The sequence below is a fragment of the Lutjanus erythropterus genome, unplaced genomic scaffold, assembly GCF_056507025.1.
Source record: "Lutjanus erythropterus isolate fLutEry1 unplaced genomic scaffold, fLutEry1.hap2 Scaffold_155, whole genome shotgun sequence".
Taxonomy (NCBI): Eukaryota; Metazoa; Chordata; class Actinopteri; order Lutjaniformes; family Lutjanidae; genus Lutjanus; species Lutjanus erythropterus.
This window is the reverse complement of record NW_028146632.1, coordinates 2,065,001-2,085,420: the sequence shown is the minus strand read 5'-3', so window position 1 is coordinate 2,085,420 and position 20,420 is coordinate 2,065,001. Positions and strand designations below refer to the sequence as shown.

Below are 20,420 nucleotides of genomic sequence, written 5' to 3'. Positions count from 1 at the left end.
CTTTGAGTATGCAGTGTGTCTACACTGGCAGTATGCGATTTTTGAGTATGCGAGAAGTTCCCGGATGCATACTGCATTTGCCAGAAATGTTGAGAATGCATCACCAGCTTACTACTCACACTCAAATTACCCAGGGTGCAACGCGACGTGACGTCACCGCGAACAGGACAGAAGAATTACCAAGCTGAGTAAAGTTAGATATAATTTTCCCTCCAATTTTTATGCTTGGCGGTATGTTATGTTAGCGATTTCTCATTGGATTTACATTTATTAAGAAAGTTTAAAAAATAAATATAACTTACATCTGACAACAAGCCCAAGTCGATAGCGACCATGATGTACCGAAGACGGCGGGCCGACAAGACTCTCCGCCGGTAAGGCATCATGATTGGTCAAATTCCGTTAACGGGATGAGATCAGTCCAAACGGCGGTGTCAAGCAGGATATATTGCGGGTTGGTTCGCTTCTAATTTTCAAAGTAAAAGCACTATTTATCACCATGGTCTTTTGGTATGAGAAAGTGATAGGGGTGTTTTATTTTGTGAATATAACCGGAAGTGTGTTGCTCACTGCAGCTAGCTTAAATTTCGCCGAATTCGTCCGAACGAAATTGTAAACGGTTGGTATTTGGACAAATAAACGGCACAGTCAGGATCTAAACGGCCACTTTCTCGCCTGATTTTCAAAAAAATCTCGATAAAGTGATATATTTAAAGAGTTTAGAGCTAAAGTGAAATCAGCTTCAGCCTGTCGATTTCGGCTCGGGTAGGAGCGCAATGCATTGTGGGTTATCATGCAGTACGCTGTAGTGTAAACGCTTTGCATACTGTCTGATGGATTTGGTATGCAGTATGGAGTATGGATAGTATGGGTATGGAAGTATGTAGTAGTTAGTATGCGGTTTTGAACACAGCCATTGTGTCTTGTACATTTCTGCCTCAGCCACACATCTGGAATTTGCAGTCACCAGAAGCCCAACAAATTCCAGAATGGATCTTTAAGAAGCAGCTGAGTTGCTAGGTTAACTTTCCCCGGCCAGTGAAGAGGAGCCACAGCAAGTGAACAGGTCAATATAAACTGTCTATTAGATCATATTTTTTATTGACTCCAAAGGACTCCTGGCAGACTGATGGTTAGAGGCAATGGACGGAGGGACCATAATGAGTGTTATGGAGCTCTGTGAGATTGATGACCTGGCACTGACCTGGCTTTGGTGCTGGATCCACTGCTGGGTTTCAGCACCTATAAGATGAACACCACTCCTTTGCCAGAGATCCAGTGTTACAATACTCTCAAAGAGACCCTGCTGGGCTTTCAGCATACGCATGACTTCAATGTGACATTTGATGCACCGACAGCAGGCAAATTGGGTGGTGATTATTTTAATTCTCTGGGAAGCCATCATCGGGACCTGCTGAGGCAACATGTGTATCGCTACCTTAGGGCCTTCCTGTTGGACAGTGGTGTCAGGGTAGAGTCTACTGACAGATACTCTTCTGAGACCAATGCAGCAAAGGTAACCTCGACAAGGCATTGGTTTGTAGGACAGCGTGTTGAGGTCCTGCTGGGCTGCATAGTGGCGTTTAGTCCCACTGACAGTGCAATGCTGAAAGCTGGAGTCAATGACTTCAGTGTCATGTATTTCTTGCGCAAACACTGCGATCAGCTTATGCTCGGGCCTACACGTTTTATCAACCACGACTGCAATCCAAATTGCAAGTATGTCACTCGCTCATTTTTTGCTTGTGTCGAAGTGATCAGACTCATCTCACCTGGTGAGGAGATCACATGTTACTATGGTCCCAACTTTTTTGGGAAGGGAAATGAAATGTGTGAATGCTGCACCTGTGAGAGTAATGGAGATGGTCGCTTTAAACAAAGAAGGAAGCAGCCTCATTGCGAAGAGACACGGGACCCCATGGGCCAACTGAGAGAGAGAGATCTTTTTCAGTCCAGAAAGACTAGTGCCTGCCTCAGTAACAAGGTGATTGAAGAGGTGGAAGAGGTTGCACTCACACATCAAACAAAACCCACTAACACAGACAACACAAGAAAAAGGAGCAAGAAGAGTCCTACAGAAGCTCTGACAGCACAGTTGGAAAGAAGAGTATCCAGAGCCCCAGAGAGGAAGCAAGGAAGAACAGAGCTACGCACAGCTCAGGGTAACAGACGGTTGAGGGAAATGTTTTTCAAATCTATTGACAGAGTAAAGGCAAGGCGAAAAAATAAGAACCTGTTGTACAGGTGCTGTCTTGGAAATAAAGTCAAAGATTGCAAACAAATAAAGCAACTGGACTTGTTTAAAATTCTTTTTTGAAGATGTTTTGCAGGCAGAGTTCAAAAAAGACTTTTAAACAAGTCCAGTTGCTTTCGATTGAGTCTTTCCTGTTATTACAATGACATGGATGAATGAGAACGTTCACGGATATCATTCATAAAGCAGCTGCTGCTGCTCTGTAGTGCTTCTCGGCCAGACTAAAAGCAGCAAAAGAAGAATTTAGCTGACTTTTTTCACTCCGCCTAAGTTATTTTAGCCCACCACAGAAATAAAAGGTTTTATCATTTGAATATGCTCAGTTTTCCAATTGTGACATTAACATTGTGACCACTTTTGCTTCTTAAAATGCACAGGTTGCAGTGTTGTGAATGACTTCTTGGGCAAAATGGTAAGTAGAAATCACTAGAGAGTGTAGTTTGGGATAGTTTGCTGAGAAGGCAGAATATTTATGTGGTTTATTATTTTTAACTAAATGCAGAGCGGAAAACCCTACGGATTGTGTTTCAGCAGCTACAGCAACTTAAAGCAACACCTTAGGGCGGAGATATACTTGCTTTAAACTACGCGTTACGCACCCCTACGCATCCCTACGCTTCATGGCTGCCTCGCGTATCCTGCGTCCATTTGGAGCGATGGTTGTGCGCGTCCTCAGAAATTAACGCGACGCATACGCGAACGCAAACGCATGGTTAAACAGCAAGTATATCTCCGGCCTTAGAGTGTCACATAGCGTTCCGAATAAAGAGGAGTTCCAGCTTCTTCTCAAATATGGGAGTGGACAGTAAGACTGAATTAAATGTTTCCACTATTTATACTGTGTTATGCTATCAGCTTGAATTTCCTGGACTCATTAATTTTTAATTGTCTACCACAGAACAACAGAAAACTTGGACTGTGACTTATGTCAGTGTCTTGCCCAAGGACACTTTGACATGTAGACCAGAGGAGCCGGGGATCGAACCACCAGCCTTCTGACTGGGACACGACCCTGCTCTAGCACTGAGCCACAGCCGCCCCTTCTTAAGTTAAGGTTGTCTAGTATTGGGGTTCTTTTTATGTTAACAGGAACGAGAACCTCTTGTCAAGCAGGCCAAGAGAGCAGCCATTGTAAAAGAATTTGCAGAACTGAGGAGATCCAGACCTGAGGTGCCCATGGTATCGTCGTTGGACCAGTCAATTACCAGTGACTACGGTAGTTTAAAGTTGTGTCAATATCATTTGTGAATCCCTGGTAACAAGGAGGGTTAGGGTCCAGGGGGAGTTTCATAATGAGTACTTGGCCTTTCTTACCTGGCTTTACCTAAAAGTTTAATGTTTTTTCACATTTACTATGTTGGGCCTTTCATCCATTCATGTGTATTGGGGACATTTTCCCAGTAAGCCAATATTGCAGTGCCAGTATCCAGGTATGCAGTTATTCATTGTAGCTGCATTTTTGGGCACCAGGGGGTGCTTGATCAAGACTCTGGAGGCCAATCTCTCAGTATCACCCAGTTTATCATTATTGGACCCTAACAGTATGATATAAATATAATATCTTGGGGCCAGAGTGGCTACTCATTTAAAATGCATTGGGTTATTGGTAATGCTTTGTATGGGCCACCAGAGTAACTCTAGGGACCCACAATGACCTGCATGTCCCCCAGAATAAAATGCTTTATACATATAACCAATTTAGTGGTCTACAAGGTTCCTCAAAAGCCCCTGAAAAACTCTGGGTGGCCCCTAGGGGCCCCAAATTGCACATGCATTCCATGGCCTTCTGTGGTGGCAATTTCTGTTGAATTAAGCACAGAGTCAGAAACTTGTCTTTCTGTAAGGTTTACTCAAGCATCTGCAGATGGACTCACAGCACAGTCAAAGAATGAACTGGGCGAAATGAGCTCAGAACAGAGAATGTGTCAGTGTTTTATACACAGATAAATGCAAGGTCAGGAAAGGGTGAGTTGCATATTGTTATCACATGATGGTACAGGACATTCAGAAAAACAATACAGCACTTCTGGCTTGTTCTATCTCATGTTGTCTTGTGCATCATACAAGTATATTGGGCCTTCCTCTCTGTCCTGTATTTAGGTACTTACAATATGCAGATACAGAATTACATCAGAAATGGGAATTTCTATCACACTTCTCAGTGGTCTGCAACATACCCCAATAGTCACTGAAAAACCCAGAGTGTTTTTTGCCATCTGAGTGGTCTACAAGGGGTCCCAATGGCCCCTGGCAGTCCTAAAGGGCCCCTGGAAAATATTAGTCCTTGTTTGGGACTTCAGGAATTAGGATTAAAGCATCTCTCATGGGTGGTCTGATGTTTTAAGTTTGTAGCAATTTAGAACTTAAATAGATGTTGTTTTTGCCTTTTTTTGTGCTTTAAAGGGCCAGTGTTGTAGAAAATGGATCTTTTTGCATTATAAAAAGTAGAAAGTGGTTGTGGGGGCCCCTAGGGGCCAAATAGAAATGCTGATTTTGTGGCCCACAAAAAAGATTAAGATCTGAAAATGGACTAGAACACTCTTGAGATTTGCAAAATCCTATTCTGGTTGCAGTAGGTCATTTGCTCCTGTAAAACCAAAAGCAGCTTTAGGAATGACATAGGGCCACCAACGTCAATAATAATATTCTTTGAACAACTACGTAAATTTGATGCTTGAAAGTCTCAGCTCAGTTTATGCAACTTTGGGCCAAAGGTTAAGATTTGGCCCTTTTTTCTTTACTGGCTTTAAGAGGGCATTCTGCTGTAGGAGGGCATAGACAAAAATGCCACCTCAAGCTCCTTCTGGGGCCCCCAAGTAACCACAACAAATACAACCAGTGTATTTTTTAGGTTAACACTAGAACCGTCAACATTCTAACCCCCTAACCCAAACGGCCACAGCGGTCTCCCAGACCATCACACATAATTACATTGTTTCCAGTCACAAACACTTCTCTAAGTGGAAAAAAAGGAATTAGTTATAGCTTCTGCTCAGCAATGGTTGGGACCAGGCAATTTTAGGCAATTTGAACATTCCAAAGCTGTAGCACGTATGGTTGATATGTTATGAATTTTCACTGTATTGAAACCTAGAGGCGTGCTGCAACGCCACCATCAGGACTATTGTCTTGTGTTTCCATTTTGATGGCCTTTTGATGTGTCATTATCATCATCATCATCACCCTTGCTGGGTTTTGAACCTACAATCTCTCATACCAAGAACCAGCTCCCAACTCACTGAACTTATTGGGTGGAAGTAAGACCTGGTGTGTGACTTCTCAAATGGACTCACCAGCCAGACAGCTGTTGTCAAGGCAGATTTCAAAAATGGTCGAAATGTCAGAAATTCAGTTATCTAAACAAAAATCTGATAATACATAAATTGCATCTAGAAAGCATGAAAATGTTGGTGATTTGTTTTTAATGATAAGTGTTTTGCTTCATAAGAGAAAATCTGATGTTTAAAAATGTCACCCCATTGACTGTAGTTGTTTCCATGAGAGCAGAATTCCAAATGTTCTCAAAAATTCAGTTTTTGAGGTAAAATGAAACCAGTATTGTTTGGAAACGGGTCCCAAAGTGGGAAAATCTGAAAACGCTGCCTCGGCGTCTTCGTCTTTACGCCGAAAACTGATATTTTCTGAAACAAAGATGTCATACCCCCCGTCGCTCTAACACCTGAGCTACACTGCTAGAAGTATACAGTCTATGGACATGGTAACAACAACGGCCAACTGTCGGCTCCCTCAGGCACTGTGGCTGAATTGCGTGTTAAATCATCGAGCGTGATTCAATTTAAATCATTATATTTACACTGACACTTAGTGTTGAACAAAGGAACACACCTTTGTTCACCTTCCCCCACATCACATATGGTTGGCCATCTTGGATTTGGCCATTTGGGTATAGCTCTCTTTGTCTTAGGACAAAGGAACCACCCTCCATCTTTTCTATTGTCTGAGGTCACACTTCACCAAAAGCCCTGTCATAGAGGAATGTTTTAAGCCTAGACTTAAATGTAGAGAGAGTGTCTGCCTCACTGATCCATGGAGAAAGCTGGTTCCACAGTAAAGGAGCCAGGTCAAGTGAAGGCTCTACCTCCCCATCTGGTTTTAGAGATACAAAGGACCATGTTGGGGGGCAACGGCCATTCTGACATCCCACCAGTCTGACATAAGCCTCTAACTGTCTAAATAGCAACACTTAATTTCAGTGGCAGCTGGTGATAAAATTGGTTGGATGGGCTGATAAATAAATTACACCCATTACATGGTTAACACAGTAGCTTATATCCCATCCGACTGGCACAAAAGTATAGCAACAAGCCAATTTCCTGGCCTTCAACTTTGCACCAGCACGACAGCCACGAAAACACCTCCTTATCTCAGCTGGAATAAGGTGACATACTCCAGATTTGCTCCGTTTCAGGGACAAAAGCTCTTCTCTTGAAAAAAATTATTCTTCCAACAGAAGAATCCATCAGTAGTTGACAAAAATAACAAAAATAAAGCAAAGGTTGAGTAAAAAAAACTCAGAGCTACCAGACTTTGCTGCCACCAGTTGAAGCACATATTCTAGAATAGAATGAATTAAGAATTATAGAATTAAGGTAATAGTCAAGGACTGTGAAGGCCAAAACGCGCGTCAAATGAAGCTTCTATAGCGCACTGCAGGCATCAGATTTAACATTCCATCACCATAAAACCAGCAGTATTTTAAGAAAAGGTCGTTATTTATATGCATCTGTAGTATAACTATTAATAATAGTTTATGTCTTTAATAAAATATTGTCCTCTGAGGGAAAAAAATCTTTTTTCAGGTCTGTCTATATAATGACTAAACGGTGCGCGATATTAATGTTTTTGTATTAAGAAAGCAGGATAATTTACATCAGTTTCGCCCAGTTTACACCTGTGAGGATGTTTTAGACCACAGCAGACAGCAAACTGCACACCGACACACACCGAGGAGATGAAGAGGGAGACACAGAGTCTGGACAGTTCATAATGATTTAAAATAATGTTGCAAAGTGACAAAACTTTCATGGAGGAGATGAGCGTCTGTCTGTTACTGAGAGAGATATTTTAGTCAGGGAATTGTACAGTAGCATCAGGATTTATCATCAAAAAAGTTTTATATCAGTCAGCACTTCACACACGCTCCCTCTCCCTCCTCTCTGCTGTCCCTCTCTCTCCTCCTGCGCAGTTATGATCAGTCGGCGGGGAGTAAGTAAGTAAAGTATTAAGTAAACAAATCGGACTTAGAGCAAAAAACTCACACGCCACAAAAGTGTTCAATATTATGTTTCATGATCATATAAAGTTTTTATATCAAGTCGGCGCATCTGTCCCTATTCACACGCTCTCTCCCTCCCTCCCTCTCTCCTGCGGGTCTTTTTTTTTTCTTCCTTTTTTCTTTTACCTGGTTTCAGGTGGAGCTAAAGCTCCATCAGCACTCGCTCCTCACGTGCATGCCTTTTTTTATTCTATGTAACTCTCCCCAAACTCGAACTGCAGCTGCAGATAAAAAAGCCCTGGTCCTCATTTGACGCTCCAAAAATTGAAACAAGCTCAGAGTGCGAGCGTCAAGTCACTTTGACGTGCGCCAAGATGTTCTGCTATTTAGAACAATGGGTGCGTTTCAAATCGCGAGCGTCAGACGCCTTTAGTGCATTTTGGCCTTGAGACAGCTGAACAAATATATGAGAGAAGAAGGTATGTACTTTACCTAGGGGATTTATGACTAGGAGGGTTGTTAAGTTATTAGGGCCCGAGCACCGAACCGGTGTGAGGACCCTATTAAAACTGTAAAGATTATTCTTATTATTCTTATTATTATTTGTCTTCTTAACATATAATCGCAATTTTGAGGGCCTAAACGTGCTCAAAAAGTCCCAGATTTTTGCACACTCGTCAGGTCTGGTAAAAAAATTGATATTTTATGGTATGTATGAGCCTTCACGCAGATGTCAAATTATCAACATTAACACAGGAAACAAAACCCTTTTTCCCCCCACCCTAAATATAGAACAGACAATGGCATAAAGCAAACATGCACTATAACACAATGTTTTTCTTGGTTTTGTTTTTTTTGGTTTGTTTTTCGTTTTTGTATTGAACACACATCAAAACAGACGATAACAGAGCAAACATACACTATAACACAATGGTTTTTTTTTGTTTTTGTTTTTTTGTTTGTTTTTTTTGTATTGAACACACATCAAAACAGACGATAACAGAGCAAACATATACTATAATACAACATAAATGTTTATCAACATAGAACCTGAATCTGCATTGCAAGTGACAGCATTTCATAGTATGGCACAATTGTGCTTCATTTAGTTCACCAAATGGGAATCATTATGCTCCACATGACATAAATGTTTGTCAGTTTTTTAATTCCGCTTATAAATGCTGTTGAAATGCAGAAAAAGAAACACATTTCCCCTCTGTAGAACACACATGCAAGAACATGGCTACGAGAACTTGAAGGGAAAACATGTATTTGATATAGCTATTAAAATGGACGGAACAATACAAGTATCACAGAAAACACAACACAAAATGCATATAATGGGACTGATGAAAAGTGTACCATTCTACACTAAACAACTGACAACAACCTGCCTGCACTCTGTCCTTGTCCAATGAGCAAAGAAACCAAAACACTATCCCTATTCCTCAACTCTATGCTTTATACATAAATATACACACTAGGCGATCTGGACACACTCAATCCATCATCAAATAAATAAATAATTTAATTAATAAATAAAGTTAAAATTACATCTCATAGTTTCATTTACTAACGTCATCAATGATAGACCAATCAGCTCCACTACAAAAGAACAAAGAATCCCTTCATGGTCACTGAAATATGTCGGGGACACCATTGCCTCTACATCATAATGTGTTGTTTTTACATACACATGGTCAATTAATGTGCCCTTCTCTGTTGTGGGTTGTTTGATATATTGACTAAACCCCTTCTCCGTTACAAATCTGCAGATTGTTGAAGATTTTAATAAATTATCATTGAAATCTCCCATGATAGCTATTGTGTTACTTAGTGGATGTAGCCAATCAAGTAACTTACCTAAATTTTGTTTAAACAAAGACATGGGATAAGATGGTGGTCTATAAATTACTGCTATTAATATGTTAGTTTAGAAAAATAATGTAGGAGTTCGTTTTTTATTAAAAAATATACTTATACATACATTTTTTAGGTTTTGGGGGTCATTTATTGAGAAATTTTTACTTCCGCATCTGAAAATGCTTGACCGGAAGTGACGTAACGGGAGGGAGACCGGTCTACTTTAACAATAGGAAAACGATGGATCGCGATCACAATTCCGACATGGAGGAGACTTTTAACGTTCATAACTACTCTTATGACGGGCCACAGCCCTACAATTATGAGCCTGTTGTGCGTCCCAGAGAGCAGGGAGAGACCAGGGGGAGAATGGGAGGGAGATTGAGCTGTGGTGTCAGGAGAATCAGTGGAGAGTAGGGCAGGTGTCCTGGTGAGAGACCGGTGCTAGCTTATACACGTTAGCTGAGGACAATAATACTGTGCTCACGTCACAATATCGTTCAGAATACTATCATGAATCCGGCAATAAAATAGTATTGATCATCTAATACCAGCAGCAGTATTGATACTTACCATAAACTACTAAGCTCCTGTCTCATTGTCGTCATCTGTCCATACTACGCGCTATATCGCTTTACCATTACAGGGAGAGGGAGAGAGAGAGAGAGAGAGAGAAAGAGAGAGCGCATTTCCCTGATAAACCTTTTGTTTGATAGGTGCTTGTGCGGGAAATGCGAGGCCATGACCACAGCTGAGGAGAGTATGTGCTGCAGGGAGGTAGATGCCTACTGGGCATTAGTGGACAGCGTCACCCCCAGGCTGGAAGTGCAGTGTGTCACACAGCACCCAGGGTTCGAGGCATGCTGTCTCAACCCATACGTGCTGCAGATAGCCTACATGCACTTCAGGCAGGAGCATGGACCTCTCCAGGCCAACACACATGAGTATGTTTAGGGTACAAATAATTTATTATTCTTAGTTTTTTCACTTATTCCTACTGTATGTTTATTACTGAGATTGTAGTGGATGGTGGTGGTGTATAAGGGTACAGTATGTTGAAAGGTGTTCTTAATATTTGGTTCACTCTATTATCATATGATAAGGGCAAAATAATAGGAACACACTGTCAATATAAGGCAGTCTAATACACCACCATCATTTAGTACAGCCTCAGTAATAAAGTAGAATTATCACCTTCTCTGCAAAGTTAACATACACTGAACATATATAAAATTAATAAATGTAGAATGTACAGCCGAGCTGCTGTATAGCATTGAATTGGATTGTACAGGTTATCATAATTAGCCAGTGACTGTAAACAGCTAATAAGTTAAAGTGGCCAATATTTAGGTAGACAGTAACTTAGACTTTTATTGTCATTGAGTACACAAAAATGTAGAACAAAATCCCATTACATATGGCTCAGCACAGTAGTACAAATACATAAAATCTAAACATATACAATATAAAGTGCAAGCATAGGATTACCTGTGTCACACTTTTTCATACCATTAGTATATGACTAATACTGATATTTTGTCCCTATTTCCAGGCAATACCGCTACACTGCATACAGGCAGATTGTCCGCTGGACCTATGGCATTCTGGGCAGGCACATCAGAAAGCCCATACCAGCTTGTGTTGTGTCTGCCATTAGACAGCAATTTCCAGAGGAAGGAGGGGTTTATAAAGGTTTTGAATGGCCTCATTTGGGTGACAATGAATAAAAACAAATCACAATCACAAAGTGTCTCTGTAAGAAAATATGTTAGAGTAGAACATTTATATAACAAGCAGAGCTGAATTTATGGTTAGGCCTGCAAGCAACAGTACTCAACTCAACTCAACTTTATTTATAAAGCACTTTAAAAACAACCACAGCTGAAAACAAAGTGCTGTACATAGCCTAAGACTGATAATAAACATGTCCTTCATAAATAATTACTTATGTATTTTCATGAATTAAAGTGAAGAGAATTAGGCACATTCGGTACAGCATATATAAATCAAGTGTGAAAACCAAACTAACCCAATATTGCAACTGTTAAAATATATATGCAGATGTGCCAAATGTAAATATATTAAAAGAAAAATATACCATCTGACCCATGTAAAAATAGAGAGCACTCAACTGTGCAAACTTTCAACTAGTGTTGTCTCAATCCTCAATTATAAATGTTATTTATAAAACACGTGCAACTGGATCGATATCAAAATTTAGAGAATATCACAAGGTGTGTGTACTTTGAGTGTGATAGGCCTCTGTGCAGGTATCGTATTAATGCCCCGTGTTAAATCAGGAATGTTGTGCAAGGTATGCCCCCACAGCCTCATCCTTGCTCATCTTCTGGAGGGATCTGGAAAGGGGAGCAGGTGCAGAGGAGGACAAGACTGAACTGTGCTCTCGCAGAACCTGTGGTGACCTGGAGTATTCCACTCTCAGAGACTCCATGAGGGCTGAAGCATATTCTGGGGGAAGAAAACGTAATTTTAGATCACATTCACTTCCACTGTTATTGACTTATAAAATATACCCCATCCAATATGCAATCCCATACAATAGCCCTTTCATAGAATGTGTTCTGACCTGCATCATACAGAAAGATTTATCTAATTATTTTCTCTCTAATATTCTATAAACATATCTGTGGCATATACAATTAATTCTGTATATGAGTGATGTTACACTACCTGATTAACGATGAGAAGGTCTGAGGTTGCATTGTGAGCCACAGTGAAGCACAGATGACTGAGGAGCCAGTGGAGGAAAATCCTCTTGCTCTGTGTCAATTTGTGCTGCTGCCCTGGCTGTAGCTCCCTCTTCACCACTGCTAATGTCTCCCAAGTCCTTACAAACATACACACGTTATATTATCAAAATATTTACTGTGCAAACAACATCTCTGAGCTCTAACTAAACTTGACAGTTATGTTATTAGCAAACCGAGAGCCTTTTCAGAAGATAGGTTTTTACAAAAACAGTTGCCAGCGCTAGCTAACGTTGCTAGCGCTAGCAACGTTAGCTAGCGCTTTCCACTTCTACCTTATTAGCTTGGGGGGTTACAAGCTAACGCTCTACTACAACAACCTAAATATATCCCGTTGCTTCTCATAACTGAAATCATTATGTTAACTAAGTTGTTAATTATGAATTGTTAGAAAATAATACTTACAGTGCACAGCTCACGTTTTCTTCGAGCTGAGTCTCTGTCCGATCCATGTCCGTGTCTCCCGCCGGCAGCAAGACCCGAAGATGCTGCTGACAGCGGTCCTGATGAAAGCGGGTGCACCGAAGGAACTGCACCTGGTCTAAGTCGCACCTGGTTCTTGCTTCGGCATCCCATGTTGAACTCCATCAAATCGCTGGAATGATAATCCTCCAGTCTGAAGTGTGCGCCACACACGACCGCGTTTTTCGTAGCTGACGCGGCGGTGAAGTCCCGTCTCTTCAGCTGCACAAAACGCACCCAGGCACGGAAGACAGCTCCGCTCTTTTTTACTGTTCGGAAATCGTTGGACCCGATGTCCTGACAGGCTGGAGTTTGTGCAACCTCCACACACGCAGTAATTCACCATGATAAACCAAGATAAACTACTGAAAACACACTGACTCTCTATAACAGGACCGCTCTGACTTATAGCTACCTACTCGCCACACTAAACTATTGCAGCGGCTAGCTTATAACTCCCTCACGTGACGTAATATGACGCGATCTTGAAAAAAAGAGCAGTTATATTCGCTTTGCTCCAAACAGTCACTTTTTCGGTTAAATTTGCACCCTTGTGGGCTGAAAATCATTGTAAATCATTGCTTAACTTTTAAAATGGTAATTTTTGGACAAGATTACATATACATGTGTAAAAAAGTATAACCTGCAATATGCTCTTTAAAGCCAAGGTAAGATGGAAACAGACTGAGCGTACACTATCAATGCATGACTGCATCTAGACGGTTTTGGTGTGAGCTGCAGAGTTTTGGACATGTCGGCTGACGAGACGTCTGTCTTCTCTCCAACATGATGGAACCAGACGACACTCGGCTTGTGGTGCTCATCCAGCTCCATTGTCTTGGAGAGAAGGCAGACATCTCTATGACCGCCAGCTCCAAAACTCTGACCAAAACCGTCTAGATGGATACAAAGCATTATGTGTATATATTTTAGTCAGAATGCAAAACTTTTAATTCTAATGTAGAATTTGATTGTGTTATGAAAATCTCCAAAAACTTACATGTGCAATTGAACCCCCCACTGTGATGTGGTCAGAGGGGATGGTGATGGCAGACAGCTTCACTTCTTTTGAGTCTGGCCAGATTAACGTCTTTGCCTCATGCTCGAGCTCCTTCGACACAGGGATGTCGGCACACATGTATATTTTTGTGTTTTTTGTGCACAGGAAGTTGTTGGGGCCGTATTTTCCCACTTCATAACCTCTGAATATATACGATCTTCCTACTTCCACTTGTGTTGTCAACTCCTTAAACAATGTGAATTTATAGGCAGCTTGTCCGTCTGAGACAGATGCCACAGTGTTTGTGTGCACACTGTCTGGCTTTGCTTTTCCTCCACGTATTGTCCAGTGTTGGACTTTCTTCATCTGTTTAATTGCCGTTACTTTTAATTTAATTGATTTCATGTTTGTAGTTGCAGAGCCCTTAAACCTTGTTTGTGGTTGCTCCATTCTGAAACAACAGACAAGAAACACATGGACACACAAATGGTTTTATAAAGCAATGCAGTATTAATTTAATAAAATAATAAACACACAATAACATGTTAACCTGTTAAACAGTCAAAGCAAGTGTGTAACTTTTAGTAACATCTTTGATATTAATGGCTTATTCTACGGTAATGCGGACATTAGCATTTTTAGTTTAGGATGACTTTATAATAATAAAAACATACTTATGAATAACATATTCCATTTCTGCCCATAAATCCTAGTAAATATTACACACTGCACCTTCAATAAACTCTTTATGAGGTGATGATATTGCCCACTCTGTACACTAGAAGGCGCCATGTGCCTTTAACGTTGGTTAGTATCACGCTCTTAAACAAACGAAGTACTGCACTTCTGGATCAGTTTGAGCTGCAGACAGGAGAGGCAGTGAGACCACTTGGGCCTTGTTCACAGATGGAGGTGCATTCTGCGTGTTGCGGCTGCATGCATGCCTGTTGCATGTAGGGACTGAAGCTATGCAAGATAAGACTACGCAGGTAAGACACTGAAGTAACTGTAGCTTGCCACTTGTTAATGTTCGGTTAAGGCGACTGTAGAGTGAAGATGTGGTGTTTACAGAGCTTATTCGGACTCAAATGTTAGGAGAACGGTTAAAGGGGACATATTATGCAAAATGCACTTTTTGAAGGTTTTCCAGTGAAAATATGTGTCCCCGGCCTGCCTTCAGACTCCCGATATGAGAACAATCCTCTCTCTCCCTCTCTTGCTTGCTCCACCTTTCAGTGAATGTCGGCCAAAACGCTCCGTTTAGATTTGTGCACCTCCTCTGAGCCGGAGACACTCCCTGTGCTGCGTGTCTGTGCCGCCCACTGAAAACCTACGAGTCCGCCTCCCGCTCGCCATTTTTTCTCCGTAAACGCTACACAGGCAAACTGAGATGTTGAAGGCACAAGGAAAGCACAACAAGTCCTCTGTTGTTGGCTGCAGGAACGAGCACAAATGTTTGCATTTACTCCCGTCATATGACCCACAGAAGACCCAGTGGATTAATTTATTAATTTTATTTTTAAGTAAAATGTCCTCACAACACCGGTAAAGTGTTGCGTGTGTGTGCGGGTGCTAACCATTTTACTTCGGACTGCTTCTTCATCGACGGTCGGTACAAAGCAGGATTTACTTCAAAACTGAAGCTCAAGGATGGATCAGTACCGACTGTGACATAACTGCAGACATGGCAGCGGTAAGTTCTATCATCTTTATGCTGCTTTACTGTGTATTTAGCCGCTCATCCTGCCGTTAGCATCGCGGCTAATATGTGTAGCATCTACTGTGTGCTCACACGCTGGAGTATAATATTGAGGGAGAGTCATGATAATCTGTGTGAACGATAAGCCTCATATGAAGCCAGTTAACTAAACAGAATAGTAAATTGGATGCTGGTGACTGTTTTTCATGTCAGTTTTTGTGTGACTTCATGCTGCTGGGTTTGTGTTATCGACTCTGTTGTTATGGACGCTTCCTCTCTCCTCTGCCTGCTGTGTAACTTAGATTAGCATCAAGCTGCTAACTGTCTCATACCTGAAATGTGTAGCGACCTGCTGCAAAATCAAGCCGAGAAACTTGAATTCAGACTAAATCAGGCGTTGTGATTAGCGCAGGTATGCAGTTGTGTTTATCTGTGCTTAGAATGTAAGAATCAAAATAATCAGAAAATAAGTTTAATTTCTCCGGTTCAACAGCTTCCTCACCAACACCACCCCCTCCTCTATTCAGTGTTTACGGTGCTTCAACACTGATGCGCTAAAGGACAACAGTACGGTAACAGTAGTCCTGCATTATATTACAAACAAGACAGTGGGGGTGCAGGACATGCAGGAGGAGAGGGACACGTCCATAATGACGACTGTTTTGCTTTGATATCAATACAATTCATAAAATCATGTGACTACTCACTTTTTACTCACAAAAACGGCATAGTAACAATGACCAAGTCACACACATCAGCTGTTATTATAAATATATTAGGCCATAGCAGTGTATGATTGCATATATTGTCTCAGTGGCATTTGAAAGACTCTTGGTGTTTCCATTTCTTGGAATGCTGTGCAGGTAAATGAAAGTGTGGTTACATTTAATTTGTAAAAAATATTTACAGTTGTTCATTATTTACATCTTTGATTTTCTCTGTACTGCTGTACTTTCAGACTCTGCCTGGCTGTCATGTATTACAGTGAACCTGCTGACAAACCACACATCACATCTGGTGGAGACCAACTCTTCAAACTGCACTTCCCAAAGACCATGAGAGGAGCCTGCAGAACAAAACCAGTGAAGACTGAGCCCATGTTTTGTAAGCGTTACATTCTTTTATTTGTAACTAAAATTAAGTCATGTACATGTTGTATTTACTGTATCACTGTAACAGTTGTTGCAAAGGTTTCAACAAAAAATAGAAATAAAATAGAAAATTAATAACTTATATAAATACACACATAAACATAATGCACTGACTTTTTTGAAGTTTAAACAAAATCTTTCTGCAATATTGCACAGGATATGTGGCCGACTTAATGGACCCCATCTTTGAGAAAGTGTTTCCGGACCCGGTGCCAGACAGGGATGAAGATCCAGAGGACATGAGTCCACAGTATGAGGAGCCAGACAAGGAGAAGGTCATCGCCAGCTGTGTGTCCTGGTTCAACTAAGAGGAGGTCTGAATCCAACATAGAGGCCCTGGGCGTCAGGAAACGTGGTGCCAATCCTAAGAACCAGACAGGCTTTGACAAGGAGTGACGAGGAAACCTATAGGCTGATACCTGTAACGAATGAAACATATGGAAAAGATGTCCAGTTAACAGTTTAGCCTCAAAAACATCAATCTTTGATGCGTCAAAGTTTTTTTTTTTCAAATGGATTCAGTGAATCTTTCAGTTTACTGTCATGGATGATAAGTACATCATTTGACATGTTATACGATGTGATATATGCGATTCAATAAATGCCTCACAGTATGTGTAAAACTTATGTTTAATGTTTAATATGAACAGTATCTGTTTATTTTGGGGTGTGCTTCTCCATTCATGGTGTTTAGTGAACACTGTAATGTTATGCCAACTTAAGTAATGTAAAGCAAACTGTAAAAAATCTGACATATTTATCTTCATAAATACAACTAACAATATTGTGAAAATCTTTTCTGTCAGTGTCATGAAATAAACCCTGACAGGATGATGCAGGACCCTGACACAAAACAGGGGGTCTTACTTCATTCTGAAGAGGTTTATTTTACAATACTGACCTGCTCACTGTACATTATCCTGCTCAATATACAATGACTTATCACAATCAGATATACTTTATTGATCCCAGGAGGGAAATTGGTAGTGTTACAGTTAAACTCATTCAAGGAAGACTGGAATATAAGTATATACATATATTTCTACAAATATAAGCATATAGAATATAGAAATTAAGATAAAAATATTCTGTAGAGATAAAGCTTTTAAGAAATAAAAATAAAATATTAGTTAACATGTGCATTGTGAATTAAACTATATACAACAGTAGAAAAAAAAACTAAGACGTGTAAGAATATGTAAACATGCATTTGTATGTAAGTGATGTACAACAATATATACAGCAGTGGTACACATACTAGTGTAAAACAGTATGCTGAAGATAGGGACAAGTGTTATAGGATACATGTATTATAATAAGAGCATTGGTTGATTTAAATGCTCATATAAATAAATTCATCCAGAGTCTATTCTAAGATTTGTTGTGAACATATCCACAAAATTTAGAAAAATGTAAATATTTCAACAAAATATTAGGCCTATGAAATTCAAACCTGAAAGACATTAGACAAGCTGTGATGGATGAGCAGGAAGCTTTGGCAAATTTCAAATACATAATATAGGAACAGGTAAATTGTTGCACATTATGTGGAGACGGAGCACAGTGTAGTTTACAAACCACTGCACACAGCCTTGACGTCTGAAAACTGATGATAAAATGATAATAAATTCTAAAACAAGTTCAGTATTATGATTAAAAAAATGTGGCTACATAAAGGACTATTTTGATAGTCATCTCTGCAGAGAATATTGGAAAACAAAGATAATTATTGTCAGCAATCGTCAAAATATGTTAGTAATTGGGACACCTGTAACACTTGTAGAGGTCCTTTGAGTATTAACGTGTCTCACCGGAGACATGACGGTTAACTATATTCACAAATTATAATGTCACTTATTCGCCAAAATTACAGTTAGCATTAGCTACCGAGCTAGTTACATTTTAACGTTGTACCAACACACACATCGACTAACTGTAAAGAATCAAGACACACAAAGTTGTAGACTTACCATTCAGACACGTCCGGCAACATCCGCAGTGTTTGAATTTCTGCAGGAGCCTCCTCTGGATCAAAATTAGATGTTTAAAATCTACCATGTCTGACAGCAGCCATGTCCGTCATGGTGTTCAGCGTAAACATAGCAGGCAGGACCGGCTGATTCAAGCCACGCCCACCACCAGAGAGGGGCGCGACTAGTCACAGCTCATTTGCATTTAAAGCTACAGGCACAGAAACAGCTCGTTTTGAGAGAGGCTGAAATAGAGGGGTATAAAGACACGCTGATCTGCATGATCCGAGTGGTGTTTTATGAAACAAACTTCGAAAGCATGTTTTGAGGACCTCTGAGACCTATAAAAACTTATCAGAAAGGGGCATAATATGAGACCTTTAAAGTAAAAGTGCATAACTGTTCTGAGCCCCTCCATCCTCAGCCTACTCCTCTTCGTGATTGCTCCACATATATTCCCCCGGTGTTAACCCATGATTTACAGAATGTGTCCCTTTGCATGCAAGGCGTAGGAACAAATCAGCATGAAAGTTTAGGACACAGCAGCTGTCTGAAATCCGTGCAGATCAGTCTAATGAAGTCTCCGTTGCCTGAGAGAGTGTACTTGGTCTGTGGGAATAATGCTTATAGCTGTGTGCCCTACGATGACGCTTCTGGAACATGTTATCTGGCCTATCTAGTCCCTTTGATTAGAGAAGTAGATTTGTCTGAAATAGCCGCATTGTATCCCCCTTTACATAAACACAGGAGGGAGTTGTCTAGCCTCCAACGGGTAGCAGGTATCATTCTCCCCTTCTATGGTGTCTATGTCACTCAACAAGAGCTTATATCCCTGTCCAAAGTGCTAGAAAACCACCTTAATGTCTCTAATAAAGCTATGTTAGCAGAACACAAGGAGCTGCAGGAAGTAAAGACAGTGGTGTTGCAAAATCGTATGGCACTAGACTTGTTACTAGCTGCTCAGGGTGGAACCTGTAAAGTCATCGGTACTGAGTGTTGTTCTTATATTTCAGATGCAACAGCTGAGATAATGGATATGGCCCATGACACCACACAGGGCCTTAAAGAGTTACATGCCACTCACGGGTTTGAGCTAGGGGATTTCTCAAGCACATTCGGGTCCTGGGGATCAGGTATTCTTAAGCTTCTCACCACCGTAGTAGTGTTTCTTCTTCTCCTCATCCTCATTGGTACATGCCTGGTCTCCATCATTAAGTTAATCATTCGTAAATCTACCAGAACCATTACACAGGCCCCCCAAACTGTGGTTAAGTATGATAATGATGATGTCACTGTGATGTTTTATCCTGGTGTTGAACAGTGGGAATTTCCTTATTCATTTTCGGATGACAGTGGGTGCAGTGAAGATAACAGGTAAAGGTGAAACACTAATGAGCTACAGGTAACACAAGGGGGGTTGGGATGAGTGTTGTAGGTCTTGATCTAATCTATCTTATTCTTGATACTAATGTGATTATAATGCTATATGTGTGATCAAAACGTGTTTTGCAGAATCCAAATGAGTTTGCATGCTGTGTGAATCTTTACAGGACTAGTTTAACTGAATTGTATCTAGTTCGCAATATAAACAAAATAAATAAAGAAAGAAAGATATTAATAACAATCAAATTAAACAAAAGGCTATAAATAAAAATTTGTATTATGTTTTTCCATAGCAATGGTGAACCTTTGTCTCTTCACATATTATATGTGTGGTGTGTAAAGGTATTTGAAATCGAAATGTCTTATGAATGAACATGTTAGTCTCAGGAACTTTAAAACACAGGCATGAGCACTTGCTGGGAATATAATTGCATTCCAGGAATAACATCTACAAGGAAGATTTCCATACCACCATCATCGTGACGTGCTAGTAACCTCTCCATGGTGGTGGCCCCCAATGTCCGTAAAGTACACGGGGGTCGAAGACTCATCAGTGCACTTACAACAGTGTGATATGATTGAAGAACAAGGTTTATTATGTGACATGTATTCATGTATAAGTGACTGTTGTTTC

The 20,420-nt window shown here is 40.6% G+C and overlaps 1 protein-coding gene and 3 long non-coding RNA genes across 4 annotated transcripts; 2 read left to right on the top strand and 2 right to left on the bottom strand.

The window, feature by feature from the left end:
- Positions 1-1,142: 1,142 nt before the first annotated feature.
- Positions 1,143-10,307, top strand: LOC146304392 (histone-lysine N-methyltransferase Suv4-20-like). The gene is given in 4 exon segments (XM_084714189.1): positions 1,143-1,202; positions 1,205-2,162; positions 9,705-9,783; positions 10,070-10,307. Coding segments are annotated over 4 exon segments (1,335 nt in total).
- A 626-nt stretch (positions 10,308-10,933) lies between these two features.
- Positions 10,934-13,241, bottom strand: LOC146304391 (uncharacterized). The gene is made up of 3 exons (XR_014769378.1): positions 12,527-13,241; positions 12,045-12,201; positions 10,934-11,822 (listed from the first exon to the last, which is right to left on the bottom strand). It is a non-coding gene; the product is annotated as an uncharacterized LOC146304391 (long non-coding RNA).
- Positions 13,242-14,959: 1,718 nt separating this feature from the next.
- LOC146304390 (uncharacterized) lies at positions 14,960-17,056 on the top strand. The gene is made up of 3 exons (XR_014769376.1): positions 14,960-15,276; positions 16,241-16,386; positions 16,590-17,056. It is a non-coding gene; the product is annotated as an uncharacterized LOC146304390 (long non-coding RNA).
- On the bottom strand, positions 16,590-18,488 carry LOC146304389 (uncharacterized). The gene is made up of 2 exons (XR_014769377.1): positions 18,404-18,488; positions 16,590-16,852 (listed from the first exon to the last, which is right to left on the bottom strand). It is a non-coding gene; the product is annotated as an uncharacterized LOC146304389 (long non-coding RNA).
- Between the last annotated feature and the right edge of the window lie 1,932 nt (positions 18,489-20,420).